Genomic DNA, 19647 nt, shown 5'->3' with positions numbered 1-19647 from the left:
CTGAAAACAAATGTATTTACTGCATATTTCCTGGTGTGGTGGTATGTGCCAGTGTTTGCACGTGTGTGTGTGTGAGAACGGGCGTTTCTGCTGCTACGCTCTGTTCGCGTGTGCAGAAAAAATGGAAAGTGAATGTCGGAGCTATAGGCCTCTATCTCCCTCCATTTCTCTCGCCTCCTGCAACATTAACTGTCCAATCGCGGGATAATGGAGGGGAAACCAATGCAGTGTTCAGACTCCCAGAGCAATGCACCGCCTCCCTGGTGTGTGCGTGTGTGTGTGAGAAAAGAAAATGTGTGACATTCTGTATTAAATGTGCGTTTAGGTAAGTGTTTGTGCCGCTGTGTGCGAATAGGCTCTCCGCTGTTTTTGGATGAAAGATTGAAAAATAGCAGAAGAAAGGAGTGATTAAGCGCTCTGGGGAGTCCGTGTGTGTGTGCGTCTGTGCGTGCACACACACACACACAAACACACACACACACACACACACGTGCGTGCATCACACTGCCACTGCTTCTAAATCATGCAACAAGAAGAGTGGCAAAGACGGAAAAAGCTGCACTCCACCGATTCCCCCAGGGCTGGGGGGGGAGGCAGGGAGGAGGAAACAGGGGACAAAAGGGGAGTCCGCTATGCTTCTACGCTTTAACAAACAACCCATAAAACACCTCACCACTGCCGGGGAGCAGTGGTGGAGGGATAGGGCCGGGGAAAGAAAAGAGAATGGGCATCAAACGTATAGAGAGAGAGGGGGACAGAATGAGGGATGAGGCCACTGGGGACGGGAGGCAAAGAGCGATGTGTAATGACAACAAAAAGCCGAATGATAAAAGAATAATAGCCGTCTCCACGATGCGTAACCCCATGGGAAAGGGGCCGGGGCTTTCGAGCTTTATAAACGGAGTAAGGATGCACGCACACACACACGCGCTCTCTCGAACACACACTTAAACAGCTCCCATTTTAGGGCATGACTCGAACATTTTACAAACACAATCGAGCTCTCGGCGTACGCAGAGAGCCTCTGATTTCCCCAAGGCCCACGGGACAAAAGGAGCGCTGCACTGCAGAGAGAGAGAGATGTATGTGTGTGTGTGTGTGTGTGTGTGTGTGTGTGTGTGTGTGTAGTTGGGGAATTAAATCAATACTTTTGTGACTGCTGATAGATAATTGATCTCATCAGTGGTCCTGTTCATGCACGCTCACAATCCTCCAGTAGAACGCGGAGGCGTAGGCGGCAGAGCGGGAGAGGAAGTGGCAGTGGGTGGGTGAGGGGGGAGATGGGGGGTGAAGAGAGGCAGGTGCACAGTCAGAGAGAAGATAGACATTAGAGTGACTAATGAGAAAAAAAAGAGATGGGGAAAAATTAGAGAGGAGATGCAGGCGGAAGACGGAGAAAGGAGGCAGAGAAAAAGTGAGGGATAAAGACAACGAATGGCGAAAGATTAAACGGAGAAGCCTCTGATAAAAGCATTCCAAAAAATACGCATCCTGAGGTCTTTTTCTTCACACATTCAGATGAATATCAATTATGCGGGTTCTCTTATTTTAAAGCACAGTAGACCGTTTGCTGAACACTGCCCAGGAACAGTGATTGTCCAATCATGTTGTATAAGTGAGGAGACAAACCACTTGAAGCATTTTGAATAGGAAGGTCTTTAGTGCCAGAGCTGACACTGTAGCTTCACACTGTAACACAAGAACACGGACCACCGACTGATGAAGCTACATTTTTTGCAGTTACAGTTATATGTCAACAGGGGGAGGGGGTTTCAACCAAACTGCTCGCTGGCTACAGCTGATTAATTGTCTAATTAATTGCCAATTGTCATTTCAGTCAATCCAAAGTCGTCAGGCAGAAATGATAGGCCTGCTTTTGTTTACTTTTGTATGAAACCAGTGAGCTTAATCCGTCTTATGTGGTGCTTCATAGACAAAGCAACAGTAGCTAGGCAGTAGAATCTGAAAATAATTTATAATAATCAAATTTCCATGAAGGTTTACTGTCATTTTATACAGTTAAGTTTTTTGTCTATCTATCTATCTATCTATCTATCTATCTATCTATCTATCTATCTATCTATCTATCTATCTATCTATCTATCTTACCTTTGACACAAGTGTCTGATAACCACATTTGAAGAAACATTGCCTTAAAGGTGCGTTGATTATCCAATATATAGAATTTTGCATATCAGTATCGGCAACTGCCTCCAACAGTGAGCATCTCTTGGGCGGCCGGGGCTTAGGACACAGTGAAGCCAGACGGAATGTGAATTATGTGTGTGTGTGTGTGTGTGTGTGTGTGTGTGTGTGTGTGTGTCTGGTTGTCTAAGGTTATGTGGTAAAAGGTTGGAACATGAGTTCAGCAGAGTTATATTATTAAAGGTTGCACTGCAAGTAAAGAGAATCTGAGGGGTGCATGGACACGAATGTCTCCGTGTGTTACAAAGGTCATCCAGTGACTCAGACAGTCCGAAGTAAAAATACTACAGCTGCTGCATTTAGAGAAGGAAGTGGAATGTGGCAACTGAAATCACTGACTGTGGTAAACAAATACAAAATGTAGTCTGTCTTTCTTTCATGGATGGAGTTATGACACCCCACGCCCCAAAACAAGGGGTGATGATCTTAAGAAAAGACCCAAACCAACAAAGAACTGACCCCATTAACAAATATTGACTGTTAAGTCTGATTCATCTGTGCCACAGACGTCCATTGTGTTTTTAATATCTTATTTGATTTTTTACAACAATGGAGCTCTTTAACACAGGGCAACAGGCTTTGTCAGGCTTTGGATACACAGACTCTTCCTCACAGTGGGATCTTTTCATTGTTGGTTCTGGTCTTTTTGTGGAATTCACTGACAAGTAAAACAAAGAATATGACCAGACTCATCTTTTAAGTACTTGAGAATGACTTGAGTGTAAAAACATGCCACATTAATATTTGTATTAGTGAGATAAATATGATTTATATAATAGAATCTGACACATTCTGATGTAGTGGAAGTCTTCTGCAATACTAATAACAATGCATAATGCATGATGTTGCTGTAGACATGAATTAACAACCAACTACCTGCGAGGGGGAAAAAAAAAATCACAGGTGAAAACGTAAATCAAAGACAAACAACGTCTGGAACGTGGCTGTTTGCCATGTAGCCATCGACTGCACCTGATTAGCATTAACGCTGCCTGCGGCTAGGACAAATCCAGCCACGCTAACAACAGCACCGCATCAATATCTGCCCATTTATACATCAGCAACACTGCAGATGACTAATCTAATGACTAGGACCGAAGGCATCGGGCCACCCACCCACCAAGGAGTCACGCTGGTTGGGTGCGGCAGCTCTAAGCGCCCTCAAGAGTGGGCAGATGCTGCAGTGAATCCTGGGATCACAGAGCGTAGAGCAGCAGAGCACCATGCATCAGCTCCTTTAATAGACGATTAGTTATGTATCAGAGAAAATGGGAGGAGGCGGGACAGATGGAGAGACAAGAGCAGGAGACAGCTGGAGAGTTTAATCTTGGGATGTTTTTGATAAGGAGCGATTATAACATAGACTAGAGGGTGTCTTAAATTACTTTTATAGGAGGTGTTTGATGCTCCAATCAAGCATTTTGAGGAGCCTCTTTTAAAAATCAATTATTTTCAAGTATATAAAATCATATTCAAGAACTGAACATGCTTTGCTTTCTTTTGGATCACTGGATGACATTGTGAAACATGTTTACGAGACGGCATGAAGAGGAGAAACAGGAGAAAAGAAAGGGACATTTTATAGGAGCTACAGCAGCTTCTGGTCTCCACCATTCCAGATTTAACTCAAAACTGGCCCCTGCAGCTTCATTAAAGTGTCAAGCAGGCAACTGAGCTCCAGAAAAACTTAACTTCCTCCAAGTATAGAAACCAATGACATACTCGGGGCTCAGCCTAGGCAGCCTCTCAGAAAGAATCCGCAAGACATCTTCAAGTCAGCCCTTAGAGAAGCAACTTGTGAGCTAATTTGCTCTGCAGTTTCTGGGAGGGTGTGAAAGTCGCAGACACAAGAAGCTAAATATGTAAGTGTTGAGACCTGCAGGTAGAAATCATTAGAGAGCACAGTTGCCAACATTTAAGCATGGGTTCACTTGTGGGGCTGCAATTACTGATTATTTTCCTTATCGATTAATCCAACAATCAATTTCTCCACTGGTCTATTTATCGTTTGGTCTACGACGTGTGGCAAAAGAGTAAAATATGTTCTTCACAATCTCCCAAAGCTCAAGCTGACATACCTAAATTGCTTTTATTGTCCGACCAACAATCCAGAATAAGCAACTTATATCACTTATTTGGCATTTTAATTGATTATCAAAATAACTCAATGATCTTGTGAGTGACTAATTTATTGTCTATATATCATAATTGGTAACTCAAATGGCCACAACTTATATAATAATAAGCTGAAAATGTACATCTAGTTCCATGAATGAGTCAACTATTTTACCTCCAAAATATTCGACTAACTCAATCACTGTCAGAAGCATAAAAACAATCATCTTCTCAACACAATGGGTATGCTACAGCTTACTGAGCAAACTTTAGACATGGATGAGAAAGTTAGGGGTGCGTGATATATACCAGGCCAAGCACAAGGTTATGATATCGGCCATTTGACCTTAATGACATTATAGCCCATAAATAGAGACGATGATACAAAGGCCAAACTGCTTTCATTCACTTGACAAGTGCAGCGTCTACACTGATAAAGTAGGTAGATTTTGGGGGCAGCAGCTTTTATGCGTGTAGAGAGCATCTCATAGGCACATACCCTTCCTGGTGTAGCCAGTTTTATTGATTACAGTGGTGGCGTGGTGTTGCAGCAGCTGCTCCGCATTATGCGTTCAATATAGCCAGCCCGTTAGTCTTTGTTACACACAGGAAAGCATAAATCACAGGTGAGGAACTTTGTTGTTAATGACAGAAATGTGAAATGATCAGTTATGTTATTGGTATCAGCCATCAAAAGCATGGAAGTATTGATTATTGGGACCAGCTGAATAAATCCAGTTAACCAAGTTTGCTGCTGCTACATAGTTAGCCACTCTATATGATAGCACAGAAAAAACATTCTAATGGCCTTAACACAAAAAAATAAAAAATACGCTGTATTAGTATCTTATAATGGCCTCTTGTGGTTGCAATGGCCACTGTTCAGCAAAAGTAGCCATGTCTCGCTTGAACGTCAAAAAGTACACAAACAGACGCAGTCAAACAGTGAGATGTGCACACGCTGAGAGTGAGAATGAATTCAATGTGACAGTGCAGTCGAAAGCCTCTGAGGCAGCGACAGTAACACTGGTAGGCAGGTGAGAGCGGAGCCTTCTGCTCACCAGTCGCTGTGCAAGACTGACAGCTAACCTCTCAACACACACACATACAGAGACACACTCGTTTGTACACACACACACAGGCTAAGTCTCAGTCAAGTTCATTGACGTGGACTACAGTAAACCAAACAGCACACAGCCGAGACAAACGCACATGCCCACACACATGAGACGGTGTGTCTGTAGGATTGTATCCTCATTACCCCCCTTTTTTTTTGGTTTTCCTGTGTCGTATACCACGCAGCAAGGAGACAAACCAGCCTCCGCCTCCTGCTTATCCATCAACGCCTTTGTCTCCGAGCCTCATAAAGACGAGTCACTTCACTGGAAATAAACCGCAGCGTTCTGCACGCGGCTGTGTCAGGATGAAACGCTATAATTGTTGTTAGCTTTGGTGCACAACACACAATTAGGCCTGTGAAAAGTGGACCGCGGTGTTGTCGCTGAATGAACTGACAAGACAGCGTGGGAGTTGCCTTTGTTTCTGTGTTTTGTCTCTATCCATGAATGCAGAGGCCATCGTGGAGTATTTGTTTGCTCATTTGTGTGGATGAATGTGCGTTTCTGGCACGGAGGTTAGAAGGAACCTCACGTGTGTTGACTGGAGTGACTTGGGGCTTTAATACGGCCCATCAGCCTAGACTACGTGTACAGCAACAGCAGTGGGGTATCGATTTTCCTTATTCCTCAGTGTATTTACTGAATTAAACTTCCTACTTTGTTTCTTACTTTCTCCCGAGTAACAAAGAGCCCTCAAGCACTTTTAAAGGCAGCCACACACACACACACACACACACACACACACGCACACACACACGCACACACACACACACACACACACACACACACACACACACACACACACACACACACCCCATTCATGCACAGCCTAACCCCTAACCAATTAATCTATCAATTTTACCTAATCTCATTTCACCTCACCCCTAAACTCACCCAGGACATGAAATCACATTTTGCCACATTAGGACTGGTCTTTGGCTCCAATGAGCACTACTGGTCATGACGTGGTCAGTGTCTGTGCACGTTTTTGTTTCCTATAGTGACTCCTTCTGGCACAGACACTTTCTCTTCTATTCACAACAATCTTATGATTCAACATGTTCCAGTTTAGCGAATAGGCAAGAACATTTAAATTCCACTCGGTACAAAGTTAAAGTTGTACCTCAGTATTTTGGCCATGCTGGTTATCAGCACGGCTCTAGTAAAATATCTCTACGCTTATCGGATGGATTCATGCTTCCCAGACATTGAATCCAAATTAGTTTGAAGATCCTCTGACTGTTCCTCTAGTGCCACGATTACGTTCACTGTTGTGGTATTTAATTACTTTTTTCTCGACAATTTAATTGATTGCCATTAAATATAGTACAAAAAGTCACGGCCCCTGAAGGCTGGATTGTAAAAACTTTTAGCGCCATCATCAAGTGCAAATTAGCAATTTTTTTTTAGCAATTCTTTGCACATAAACTGACTTGGTTAGGACTGGACTTGCATTTCTATGCTGCCTTTCCAAGTTTACTGACACTTGTTAAGCTCTTTGAGCACACACACTCACACACTGATGGCAGACGTTGCCATGCAAGGTACCAACCTGCTCATCTGAAGCAATGTAGGGTACAGCATCCTGCTCAAGGATACTTCATGCAGCCAGGGGGGTCAGGGAAATGAACCAGCGACCTTCAGATTACTGGACGACCCACTCTGCCTACCGAGCAACAGCCACTAGGCCATATATCTAAAAGAAACTTTGCATATTAAAAGTTTCTCGGATTCCTACAACTTTAAGTTCCCTTATCAAAAGCACTCACATCAGACTCTCTACTTGAGACTCGCCATAGGTAGGCTGAGATGTAACCGGATCCTATACATCTCTAATGTCAAAGCACTTGCTGTGTCTGTGTGCGGACTGGGGTGAATCATGTTGCTACAGTGGTGTCTGTCTGTGGAGGCTCTGTTGGCCACTGCTGCCACCGCCGCCGCCGTTTCAGTGATGCCAAAAATAAAACAAACACTGAGGATGAGTCACGGCTCTGCTTATGCTGCTCTCTCTTATTAGGGAGACCCTGCTTTGAATCACTATCTACCACTTGTGTTCAGACGTTTGAAAACATGGTCTCTTCGAACCCTTGGAAGATACCGGAGTCAAGCTCACGCTGAAGAAACGATACAAGACAAACGGGTGAAGTGATTTGCAGTTGTAATAATAATGAGTTTCCTGTGATCCCTGTAAATGTACTTTATAGGTACAACAAGAGATACTTTTTAAGTTAACCTGACCAAAACACAGATTTTTGAATGAAAAGTGTGATGGAATATTACTTGACCCTCGTGCTGTCCTGGGGTGGATTCAGTCAATAACGGGGGTTGTTCGATACTATGCTCTTCGTGATTAAAATGAATTTGAAACATTTTGATTGAATTGTGGGTGTTTTATTGGATTTAATGTCTTCTGTTGTTCTCTTGGGTCAAAAAGACCCCACAGCACAGTACGATGGAGCAAATTGTCACACCATCCTGCTTTCGGAAACATCTGATCTCGGATGTATGACGTGTGGAGTCAAGAAATGGTTACGACACAACAAAAATAAACAGAATACTCACTAAACTTTGACATATACCCCACTGTGATAACTCAAACAGTCAAAAGGATACAAAGTCAAAATAATTAATTGTTTCATTATATTTTCACAAATGAAGAGTCAAATCATTCTGGGAGAAAAGTAAAAAGGGAATGTAAGGATTTCTGGACCATTCATGCAGGAACATGTTGCAAAGCCAACAGGTGTCACAATAATCTCTAGGTTTAAACGCTATTATATCCATCAGTGTAAAAGTCACATTAGTGAAACATTAGACAGGGAAACTCGCTTGCTTTGGGAGAAAATGAAAAGTGATTGACTGTAAATATGAAGACCTTAGTGCCACTGTTACGTATGAAGCATGTCTTTTGTAATATTTCAGGGAATTTGTCTGTTCTTCACATCCATTAAAAATGGGGGGGAACTCTGACGGCTGTTGGTCGTTAGTTTAATTAAATGTTTTAAGGGGAAAACAGACAACTATTTCCCGCTCGCGTTTCCAAGTGGTCATATTGTCTGCATTTACTTTATAATGTTACGTTGAAGCAGAAAGCTTGTCGATTGCCAGTTTAAGCTTTTCAAATTTCAGGCATAAAGTATGAAATGAAATTAAAATATAATGAAGGGAGATAGTATTTATCAACCAGAATGAGACTCTAGTAGTGTGGAGAAGGATTTGCAACATTAGACCAGTACGACAGTTCATTTCATTTTGGAAAATGAGAGAGAAAAAAAAGTGAATGATTCAATAATTTTAAATAAAATCCTGGCTATGGCACTCACTCTATGATTCATCTGGACGGCTGAGCGGAGTGGGTTTAATTTCAGAATAGGCACTTTATCAACAGGTTAGAGCAGTCTTAAATGGTAGAGGAAAGTGTATTTGGTTCAGCGGGGAGGTAAGGGTTTGGTTTTCTATCAGAATGGCTGATTCTGAATTAATTATGATAAAAAGAAAAAGAAAATCACAAGAAATCATATGAAAGACAATAAAGACTTGTAAGAGCTTCGATACATTAAGTACCTATGCAGTCTTTTTTAAAAATAGTAATACCCTGCCTGGTATATCGGCCATAACGCTTTTTTAAACATGCAGTAAACATGCTGTAAAGTCACACCTTCCTATTTTCATGGCTTCTGTGCTCTACATAGACGTGTAAGGTGCAGACATCTTGCCTACTTTACATTGGACGGACACAGACCACCAGATTCAATACTGCGTCAACACGAAGAGCTGCTTGCTGGCTAAAAGGCATCAGGACCTGAATTTCCACCGACTCTTTCCCGACCTTTGAACAAGCCTCCCCTGGAGACATACAGCCTCAAACAGTGTGAGCTCCACTGTCGACAAAAACACTTTCCCCTTGTATGTTCACACAAGCAATTTATTTCTTTTCCCACAGAAAAACAAAAGACTTAATTTCACTGCAGAGTCAAGGACCAAAGATAATTGCCAAAATGCGAGCTCGGCATCATGTGCTTATCCTCCCTGAGGTTGTTTCTGTACCTGATCATCCTGGGTTTATCAACTCCTGCCATTCATTTTTCCATTATCCACTTATAATGTGGCCCAGAGACAAACTTTCTGACACCAAGGAGGATGTACCAGTTCCCCTCAAGTACCCACAAAGGCAAAGTAAGAGCTTGTATAAGAAGATGTTCGTGGTTCTGGTCTGTAGATTTGAACAGTGAAAGTCCATTTTACAGAATGCTAGTTTCACATTTTGACAACACCCATTTTGGTCACAGCACCTTAAAATTGGTGCAACATGTCCCCATAGATGAATAACAAAGTGTTTAACATGACAGTCCTTGACATGCCAGTCCTTGACCTAAACAGTAAGTTTGACCAAAATTCTTAACGTAATAGTTTGGGGATCACTTATATCCTCTCTCTTGCCGAAAGTTAGCTGAAAAGATAGCTAGTACCGTCATCACGCTAAATTATGAAGCCAGAGTCGGTGTGCCATTAGCTTAGCATATGGTAAAGCTAGAGAAAGAGTTCCAGCATGTAGCCTGCCAAGATCACGCTACACCTGCCTTTGTTCATGATGCACGCTAACACTTTTAGCTTAGCAGCTACAGCGATGATTTTGGCCTTAAAAAGTGCATAAATAACGTCTTTTTAAATCCCTTTGTTATTTCTGGGCTTTTGGGGACTTGGATTACTGTAAGGTGCCATTTTGAGTTAAAACAAGTCCCCATCTACTTCAGTTGTTTGACAGAATGCTGCATATCTGTTTTGCTGTGAGCCTCCGCAAATGTTTTGTGGACTACGAAACTTCACCCGACGTTCCATCTGCATGGGGGTGAGTAGATAATGAATTAATTCATGTCTTAATCTATCCTTTAATATCCAGTATTAATCCATCTAAATGGATTGCAGAAACAAAGTAGTTCGTGCACCATAAAAAATCTAACACGAAATGTAGCAGAGGTGATGAAGATGAGAGGACACCACTGACAAGATCTTCACACGCCGCTGTGTGACGGGCAGACTTTGTATATCGAGGCTATCAATGACCTCATCCTGGCTCACACTCACCACAGTGTTTGGATTCTGCTCCCTCTCTTTTCTCTCACATGCACACCCCCACACAGCAGCATTTGTGCATCGTGTCAGTCTGGTCGCCCTGATAGGCAGCATGTGGTTTCTCCTCAACACTAATCAGTTGCACACGTGGTGCACAGCACTCGTGGACAAACCCACAATATGTCCCTGGTAGGAAGTATGATCGCAGTGCAAAACCCTTGGACTTCCTGTCCCTTTGGGCTATCAGGATGTACAGGCTCAGCTCAGCAGAGGAGGGACTCACTCTCGCACACACGCATACACACACTCCCCCCCTGAAGCAACAATGACTCAACAGCTTCCTAATCAACCACAAAGACACACACTGCGCTGCAGCTTTACACCGGCAGCGTCAAAACAAAACAAATGAAGTTAGGAGGCGGCAGAGTCCTACATCACTGTGAGTGGAGAACCCACTGTGATCCACGCTGGCAAAGCGCATCGCTGGACCACACCCAGTACGTCATGACTCATCAGTCCCCCTCTGTTGTCCATCCATGCCAACAGAAAAGAGGGGAAGGTAATAACAGGGAGAGGCAGAGAGGGAGGGGAGATCATGAGGAGAAGAATCAATGAGGAGGTGCAGGAGAAAGAGGATGAGGAGACAGTCGCACAGAGAGACGAGTGCACTGTGGATGGGACTCACCAGCTCGACCGAACCATAGTGTTTCCTGCTGAAGTCTCCACGCCTGCAGCCCAAGTCCTCCGAGGCAGAGCTGCAACACAAACGCATGGTCAGACACACGGCCTGTCTGTCCTCCATCACACAACACAGACATAAAATTGCAGCATCTGCTTTTTCTCCAGCCCTTTTTTAATCTCACTTTGTCTTCCACTTTTTGTTGGCCCTACGTTCTCTCCTTCTCTCTCCCCTTCCCTTTTGCTTTCTGTCTCTTCCTCATGTCTGGCGTCTTTGCCGGTGGCACGGTGACCAGCCAGCCCAGTCCTTATTGAGACACGGGTCCTGATTAAATTAAGCCTGAGTGATGGATGGAGACTGGCTGGGAGAGCTGACTGCTGCTCAAACAGTTAAATGCACACAGGGAGTAGATACAATTGCTAATACGTGGAAACATACACACACAGACACACGTCAGATACAAGTATGAAAAACTGACACAGCGACAACCGTGTTCTCTCAAAATGAAGAACAGCTTGATTTTTTTTTTTACATTTTTTGGATTCATATAGAAGCTCATGATGCCCTGAAAGCCACTCAGCGGACTGCAGCATCATATATATATGAAACACAGATAGGGCTCAGAAATAGTCCCCACATGTACAGATTAAACAAACAACATGTAGGTTTAAGGATCGCGTTCATTTGTGATCTTTAGATTAGAGTCAGATGTTCCCCGGCACAGCTAACCTGGTCATTTTCCCTGTTTCCAGTCCTACGCTGAGCTATTTTTCTCTCAGCATGAAAGTGGATAAGCGTATTCCTTCAGGCTATGTCATTTTAACTTCTAACTCCAAACAACTCAACTGAATCCAGACGACGATGTAGAATTGCTGCTCTTCCGACAAGCTATCCTTACTGTTTCGTTGAGTTTTATTTCATTTATATTGAGTTTAAATGAAGTGTGTTTGAGGACGAGGTCACGATGAAGCTCTGCTTAGTTCAATATATGAATTCAGAGAAAGCTGTGTTTTTGTGTTTGGTAAAGAAGATGGATGTAACTGTGTCTCCTTGACGTTTTGTTAGTTTATTTGGTTCATCTATTACACTAATAGCTAAAAGAGCTAATCTCCTGGCTGAATCTATGGACCGCTACACTATCCGCCTCTTGTGGCACAAAGTGGTACTACAAGACAGGACGGGCCAGGGCTAGCTGGTTAGCATGCTATCTTCCGAAGACATCTCTGCTCTAATATTTTAGCATGCTGATGAAATAGCAGAGTTTGTGCAAAAAAATTGCAAATGTGCCACTATGATGCACGAGGGACAGTCCGTCCCGACACACACATATTTTTTTGCTGCCCTCCTTTTTTACCCACATCTAAAATGTTTTTTTTCCATTTTTTTCTTCCACCTACACTTTACCCAGACTTTATTGCCACTACATGGCTGTCTGGCTCCATGGATCTGCAAATTATATGGCAGCGAGTGGTAAACCGTGTGTGTGCACATAGTAGGAGGTATATAGTCTATATCTTCTGTTTGCATGTATCTGTATGATTGCCTGAGTGGTGATTTGACCTGCGCGCTTTTTTCTTCCTCCGTCTCTCTCTGTACCACATCCCCCACTCCTCTTATATCTCCCCCTGACTCTTCCCTCTCTGGTCAGATTTCTCTCTCTCTGCAGAGCAGATGAAGGCAGAGTGGGGCTGTTAATACATAATGCACACTCAAGCTTAAAGGACGCATTTTAAAGTGCGTCTGCACTACAGGATGTATCCATCATGGTTTCCTTACCCACTCACGTCCTCCAGACTCCCTTTCCTTTACATACTAGCGACTGACTGGGTGGGGTCTGCTGGAGCACCATTGCAACATGTACTCCATCACAGCCGTTACCTTTATCTGCTCCCACTTTTTCTTCTCACTATACAGATTGTATCTTTGTTACCCTTCACCTTTCGACTGGGAGGGGGTCATGAAAAGGGTACATTGTACATAGGAGGGGGTTGATAAATTGATATGACCCCACCCACCTTCCTAATGAAAATCACTATTTCTCCTGGTGAAGCTGCATTCGTAAAGGTTTTTGAGTTAAGGCTTCTTGACACATAGATATTTACACATTTCTGTACAATTCCCAAAAGAGAAGATAATGTTTGATGTCCAATTTGAGTTTTTTTCACCTTCAAGATGAGTTATATTTTAACACGTGCAAGATTCGAGGTGAACTAAGAGGCCATTTTGTACACAAGGTGGTTTCTGTCAGAAGAAAAAGCTGTTCCGACACCTATTAAAGAGGTGGAACGAGCCGAGAGTGCGAAGTGCCGGGAGTCTGATGAGGAACGTGTACCTGTCAACAGAGCTCTGGGAGTCCAACGCAGCGGAGATGACATTCAGATTTCAAGTACAGGAAGAATGAGGCATCAAAGCAACAAAAAGAGATCCTGTACACCGTGAGCTTGTTCGCCCCCGGTAGGAATTCTTGTTCGTCTCTAAAACCAAACAACAGATCGAAAAATGACCCCAGTCATGTTTGAGTTCTTAGTTTATCCAATATATTACACCTTACAGAGCACTCATTACAAGGTTTGATGTCATTTTGTATCATTGTCTTTTTTAAAGCCATGCCAGCTGCGTGGCTCTATGGAATACTGTCAGTCAGACGATCGGTCCACAGCTTTAGTCCGGACTAATACAACCCAACAACTATGGACAGGATTGCCATGAAATTTGGAACAGACATTCAGACATGTTCGGCCGTCCTGAATATCATTTTTGAAGTTGTGAAGCTTCAAGAGAATTGTCTTCAAACATCTGAAGCTTTGACATGCAGTCATTGTTTACCTAAATACTTTGCGAGGCTAATGAGAGACAAGGACGGTTGTGACCATGGACGGTCAAGCTCATGCCTGCAGGTAAGACGTCAGGATGAGCGCTAGGCGAAAAGTCAATTTCACACAGTGGCTAAACTGTGTAATTACAATGATGCGTGTGTGAAAGAGCTCGATGGAGACTGCTTTCCGTAAGCTTGAGTGTCAGATAATCCCTGTGAAATGACTCGTTTCACTATCTGACTTTTGAACCATTTGGTCCATTATGTCCATGCTAGTAGGACTGCGTTTGTACAAATGTAGTAGAAACGCTTCCTCCCTGGTTGATATGAGCGGAACAGGTTTCAAAACTACTTAAATGCCTCAGAGAAGTTCTGTTTCTCGCTCACACAACCTTCTCCTTATATCTTATACTAATTTAGATGTTGAACCCCATGACGAGAAGCTTCAAAGGATTTGGCAACCAGTAAAGCACATACTTCCGCCAAGGCACAACTCAGTCAAGCGTAATCAATATAAAATTAACGACGATCTGTCTCTTAATGGGGTCTATTCTGGGATGAGACCCATCATCCATCCAGATTTCATGGAAATGCGGAGAAAACATAACCTCCTTGTCTATGTTGGTCCCTGAACTGTTCATCTAAAGCCACCATCAGATCAAAAATACAGCCTATAACCCGACTAAGTACCTGTAAACAAGCAGATGTTAGGATACCAACACTCAAAACTAAGATGGTGAGCATGGTAAACATTATACCTGATAAATATCAGCATGCTGTCATTGTGAGCTCTGCCAAGGTACACATGCTGCTGCAGACTTGTAGTCTTGTGATAATAACACGTGATCAATTATCCGCCTTTCCTGTAACCTTACACTACCTACATGCGGCGTAAAACGTACGGTATAGTGAAACCATTATCCTGCATTCGAAGCCGCCTGATATGTTTGGACATCATAACTTGAACTCTGCACCACAACAGTTCAGACAGTCACTTTCCAGCAGCATAGTGGCTCTTAGCCAAAGAAAAATGACTTTGAAAGCTTGGACCAAAGAGAAATAGCTCTGGAACAGGGAGAGGTAAAATGGATATTCATTACTCAACTGCTGCCCTCAGTAATGGAGTATGGGAAAGGTAGCGAATTGTGGTTTCTGTCACAAGACAATGGACAGTGGCCACTGAAAGGCTGCTTACAGCACACTGAAACGTGAGGTATAAATCACACAAAACCTCCTCGCTCTGCTCAAGAAAAATCCTTTTATCGGTTCTTTTAAATACTGAATGACGCTTTAAACTCTTAAATCGCTCCATAAAGTGGCTCTTTCTGAGACTGTGTGAGAAAGAAAAGCCACACACACACCGAAAGACCTTGATGTTAAGAGGCGCCGGAGCAAACACAAGACTGTTGAGAGTGACAAGGAAGCGCATGAAAAGGCCCATCAGCTGGTACGAGATTCTGAATTTATCACAATGGCGTCTGGAAAATACATCAGAGAATGTCAATAATTTAAATGTATGTCGGCTGTTTTCTGCAGCAGAATAACTGCAGACATATGAGGTAAAAATGTTAGATGATGCAGATTAGACTTGTTTTGTAGTCTCACATGTGTAATGAAGTAACAAGTTCAATGTTCACGTAAAAGGTCTTAAAAGTTGAAAAGTCTGTACCAACAGAAGCTCCTCTCTCCCACGGAAAACACTGCTCCTGAAACACCTCGTCAGTAGCCCCGCCTTTATTTACGTGACTTTGTGACATCTAAGTACATCACCATGTCACATATTTGCATAAATCAAGCCTTGCAGCGTAAGAATTGATTTAGCACAGCTGCACTGTTGTTGGTAGCAGTGCTGGCTCAGGCGTGTGTGAGCTGACCAATCAGAGAAGACTGGGTATTCAGGAGGAGTTCCCTTAAAGAGACAGGAGCTTAAACAGGGTGTTTCAGGGGGAAAACATTGCTGCAGCACTGGACAGTATGAAAAAAGTGAAGTGATTTTCCGAGCATTAGAGCATGTAAACCTATTCTGTTGGCAACCTTGAAAACGAGCACGATATGTCTTCTTTAACAAGGCGGTATGCGCCTTTAAATTTGGATATCCATCCACCAATAAACACAAGGACGAAAAAGAAGCATAACACAGGTTGAGAACTTCTTTTTAGAATTCAACAAGGTGAAACTATCTGTATTTTATCGGTATCAACCACGAGAAGTAGTTCATTGTTGGTTATCGTATAATTAATCTCAAACAACTCAAATTCCTCTGATGCATGCACCACAACGCTACAGTTACAGATGTTGCTCGGCGCTATAAAACCTCTAGATTATTCTTGATACAATCTGTGATACTTGTGAGGGATGAGCAGGAGGAAGATTCTGGTGATCCTTCAAACAATCTGCTAAAGGGGGTGAAGAGCCAACTCGCCCCATAACGCGCCATAAAAGCAATATGATAAGTCATTAGAGCATTTCATGACAATTTCAAGACATCCCTCGCTCCTCTCTCCTCCCTCTGCGCACAATTGGTGCAGTAATGGAAAGAAGCCTCTCTGCTATTGGTAGCACTGGAGCTGTATGGCCACTGTATGATCTCTCTCTCTCTCTGTCTGTCTCTGTTCAAGTGTCACTGCAGCTCCACTCTCCTGTTGCCCCAGTAAAAAAAAAAAAAAAAAAAAAGGCAGCTCTGCAGTGGCGGCATTTTCAGATCCCGAGGCTGGAAATGGGCTCCTACACACTAACCTTGGACTACATCTGAACTCAGCCGCACACTTGTAGCCAGATGCCCGCCTTCAGCGTGGCCATATGCGTTATTATGTCGCGCACATCTCTCCCAGCTCTACCTTGAACTGAAAAGCATGCCATGAATAATTCATGATCAGTTTTCCATGTACGCACAGAAACGTCTCTTCTCCGGTGGAGGGGAGGAAAGAAAAAAAAAGCGGACGGATGAATTAATATGCAGTTTAGAATTAATTTAGAAAAAAAACCCAAGACTGCGCTGTGGTGCAATTAAAGAGCTGTTGCGGCTGAGAGAGTCTGTGGAGGAGCGTCGATACTTCCCGACTGGGAGACTTGTGGATTCAGTGGCGCTTCAGTTTGTCAGAGTAAATGGAAAAAAAAAATTAAAAAATCAATCAATACATCATGCACTCGATACATAACCAGGACAAGTATCACAACTCGACCCAAAACAGTCGATTACAGCAAACATCATCAGGCGTTTTACGCACCAGCAGAACGGTTTGCACACCTGAGTCTCCAGCTTTGTCTAATGTGCTCGGGGCTGCATGAAATAGTGCCAGTGCTGCAGGCATATGACAAGAGCGACGAGTATGCATTCAACAGATGAGAGAGGTGACATGCACAAACACAGGCAAGAGAAGGATTTTTTTTTTGCTTATGTTTTGTTTTTGTTTGTTTTTTTCTTTACCGCTGATTGAAAGTCAACAGTTTGTTAGACGCTGGATCCACACTGTTCATGTCCCCATGCGATGTCAGTCCAGCGGACCAGGCGACAACAACAAGCCCCGGCGTCTCTTTTTTTCCTTCCTCCTCTCGCCTCTCTCCGTCCGTTGTTCCTCTTAAGAGCGCAGGAACATCACTCCGGCGCAAAACTCCAACAACAGCTGATCCAAACCCGGCTGGTGGTCCGACTCTGTCCTCTCCTTCTTCTCCGGCTGCTCTCTCTCTCTCTCTCTCTCTGCGCGCAACAGCGTGATGATGAAGCGGAACGGCTCTGCCATAAGAGCTGTGTGTTCACTGTGTGACCTCTCTCTCTCCCTCTCTCTCTCCCTCTCTCTGTCTCTCTCTCACTCACATCAATGGTGCATTTCAATCCACCACATTTTTTTTTTTTTTTAGCTGGAGGCTCCGCAGAGCAAAAGGCACCATTCACAGCTGATTATTCTCATCGCTTTTTTCCCCCTCTCCCCCTTCTTCTCTGACTCGCTGTTACATCACGTCAATTACGCAAAGCTTCTTCTACAGTTACCAGTTATCACCCTGAAGCAAAAAAAAGTCATGTCAGGGTGCAGGCCTGAGGCTGAGGTTGGAATCACATCATCACCATGTGAGCAAGGAGAGAAACAAATGGGAAGGTGATCATTAATGAATAAATAAAAACGTTTGTTTTTTTTTACTTTCTACTAAGTCATCATGTCTGAAGCTATGAATGTTACTCTTTAATATTGACTACATTACAAAGTCAATGAAAAGACGATGTTGCGTCTTGTGGTGCGAATGACGCGGTTGATGTGAAGTGACAGCGCAATATTGACGCTGTCTTCTGAAAGCCTATCGCCGTTGATGTTCATACTGACGTCATGATGTTTACGCCACTGATGTCCGGACGTTCAACCTGAATAACAATGGGGGAGAGGATAATTATTGCTAATCGTGGCCTTTTGTGGACACCCAGAGCTGTACGATAACACTTCTACTCGTACCGAGACGGGACAAATGAGGAGCTGCCATGGAGGGAAGTGGGCGAAAAGGTCAGGCTATCTGGTAAGTCATGTCAGCGCAGCAGAGCTCTGATCGATCCAAACTCCATTTAAGGAACAAGCATTTTAAAAGTTGTTTGCTTGTCGTCTGGCCGACAGAACCGACGAAACATGAGTTCAGGCTTTTTTCCATGCAGCATTATAATGTTGTTAGTTTGGCATCCTTCTGATCCATTTACTGCAGTCAGATCACAGAGAAATCTCTTTGTTTTGGGTTCTTACGGATTTAAATTCAAAAGTCTGCATCAACAGAAGCTCCTCTCTCCCACAGAAAACAACGCTTCTGAAACGCCTCGTCAGTTGCCCCGCCTTTATTTCCTTGACTTTGTGACATCACATTACATCACCATGTCACACATTCACAGAATTTAAGCCTGGCAGCTATTCTAGCATGTAAGGATGAATTCAACACAGCTGCTCTGTTGTTGTTAAGGGTGCTGGCTCAGGCTTGTTTGAGCCGACCAGTCAGAGAAGACCAAATATTTGGGAGAGGGTGCTTTAAAGAGGCAGGAGGGTGAATAAAGTGCTGCAGCACTGGACAGTGTGAACAAAGTGATGTGATTTTTGAACATGAGAGCATCGAAACCTATTTTATAAGAAACCGAAATAAAATTATAAACCTGAAAATGAGCATGATATGGGTCCACCGAGGTAAGAGGTAAGCACCGTTAAAGTTCGTTAACGATCCACCAACAAACCCGAGGATTTTTTCACAACCTGGCAACCCAAAACCTGGCTTATAACTGATCTATATAACTGAGTAAATCATTTGATAACCACAACAACTTATAGGCTCGGACCTATTAGAAAATGGTACCACATTTCAGTACCAATGTATTTCTCTTGAAAGTGAAACTGTTTTTTTGTTTTTTGCAGTGCAGAATTATCAAACAAAAAATTAAAGTTATCATTAGCAAAAATAACTCATAATAAACAACAAACAAAAAAGCTCCAACATGTTTCTCTGGCCTCTCAGATTCTCTCCCACTCTTACTCATCTCCAGGGCCTACCCATAATCCCACTCAACAGCAGGTCCAGGCAATGATGAGGTCATTCATTCATTCACTTATTCATGCAGCGTCCCTCCTCTCCTCCTCTCTCTCACTCACTTCTCTCTCTTTTTTTCCCTCCTCAAGATGCCT

General features: G+C 43.2%; 1 protein-coding gene across 6 annotated transcripts in view; it reads right to left on the bottom strand.

Annotated features, from left to right (window-relative positions):
• garnl3 (GTPase activating Rap/RanGAP domain like 3) overlaps nucleotides 1-19647 on the bottom strand; it is a 77473-nt gene that overhangs the window by 37736 nt on the left and 20090 nt on the right. For 5 of the 6 annotated variants that reach the window (XM_030435244.1, XM_030435239.1, XM_030435243.1 and 2 more), the window contains exon 2: nucleotides 11197-11266. In XM_030435244.1, the coding sequence (XP_030291104.1) occupies nucleotides 11197-11266 (70 nt within the window). Of the gene's footprint in view, nucleotides 1-11196; nucleotides 11267-17432; nucleotides 17866-19647 lie in introns of those variants that run through there. The other variant, XM_030435242.1, reaches the window with a different exon arrangement.

This window comes from Sparus aurata, chromosome 12, assembly GCF_900880675.1.
Source record: "Sparus aurata chromosome 12, fSpaAur1.1, whole genome shotgun sequence".
Lineage (NCBI taxonomy): Eukaryota > Metazoa > Chordata > Actinopteri > Spariformes > Sparidae > Sparus > Sparus aurata.
The sequence above is the reverse complement of the archived record's forward strand: the minus strand, read 5'-3'. Positions and strand labels throughout refer to the sequence as shown.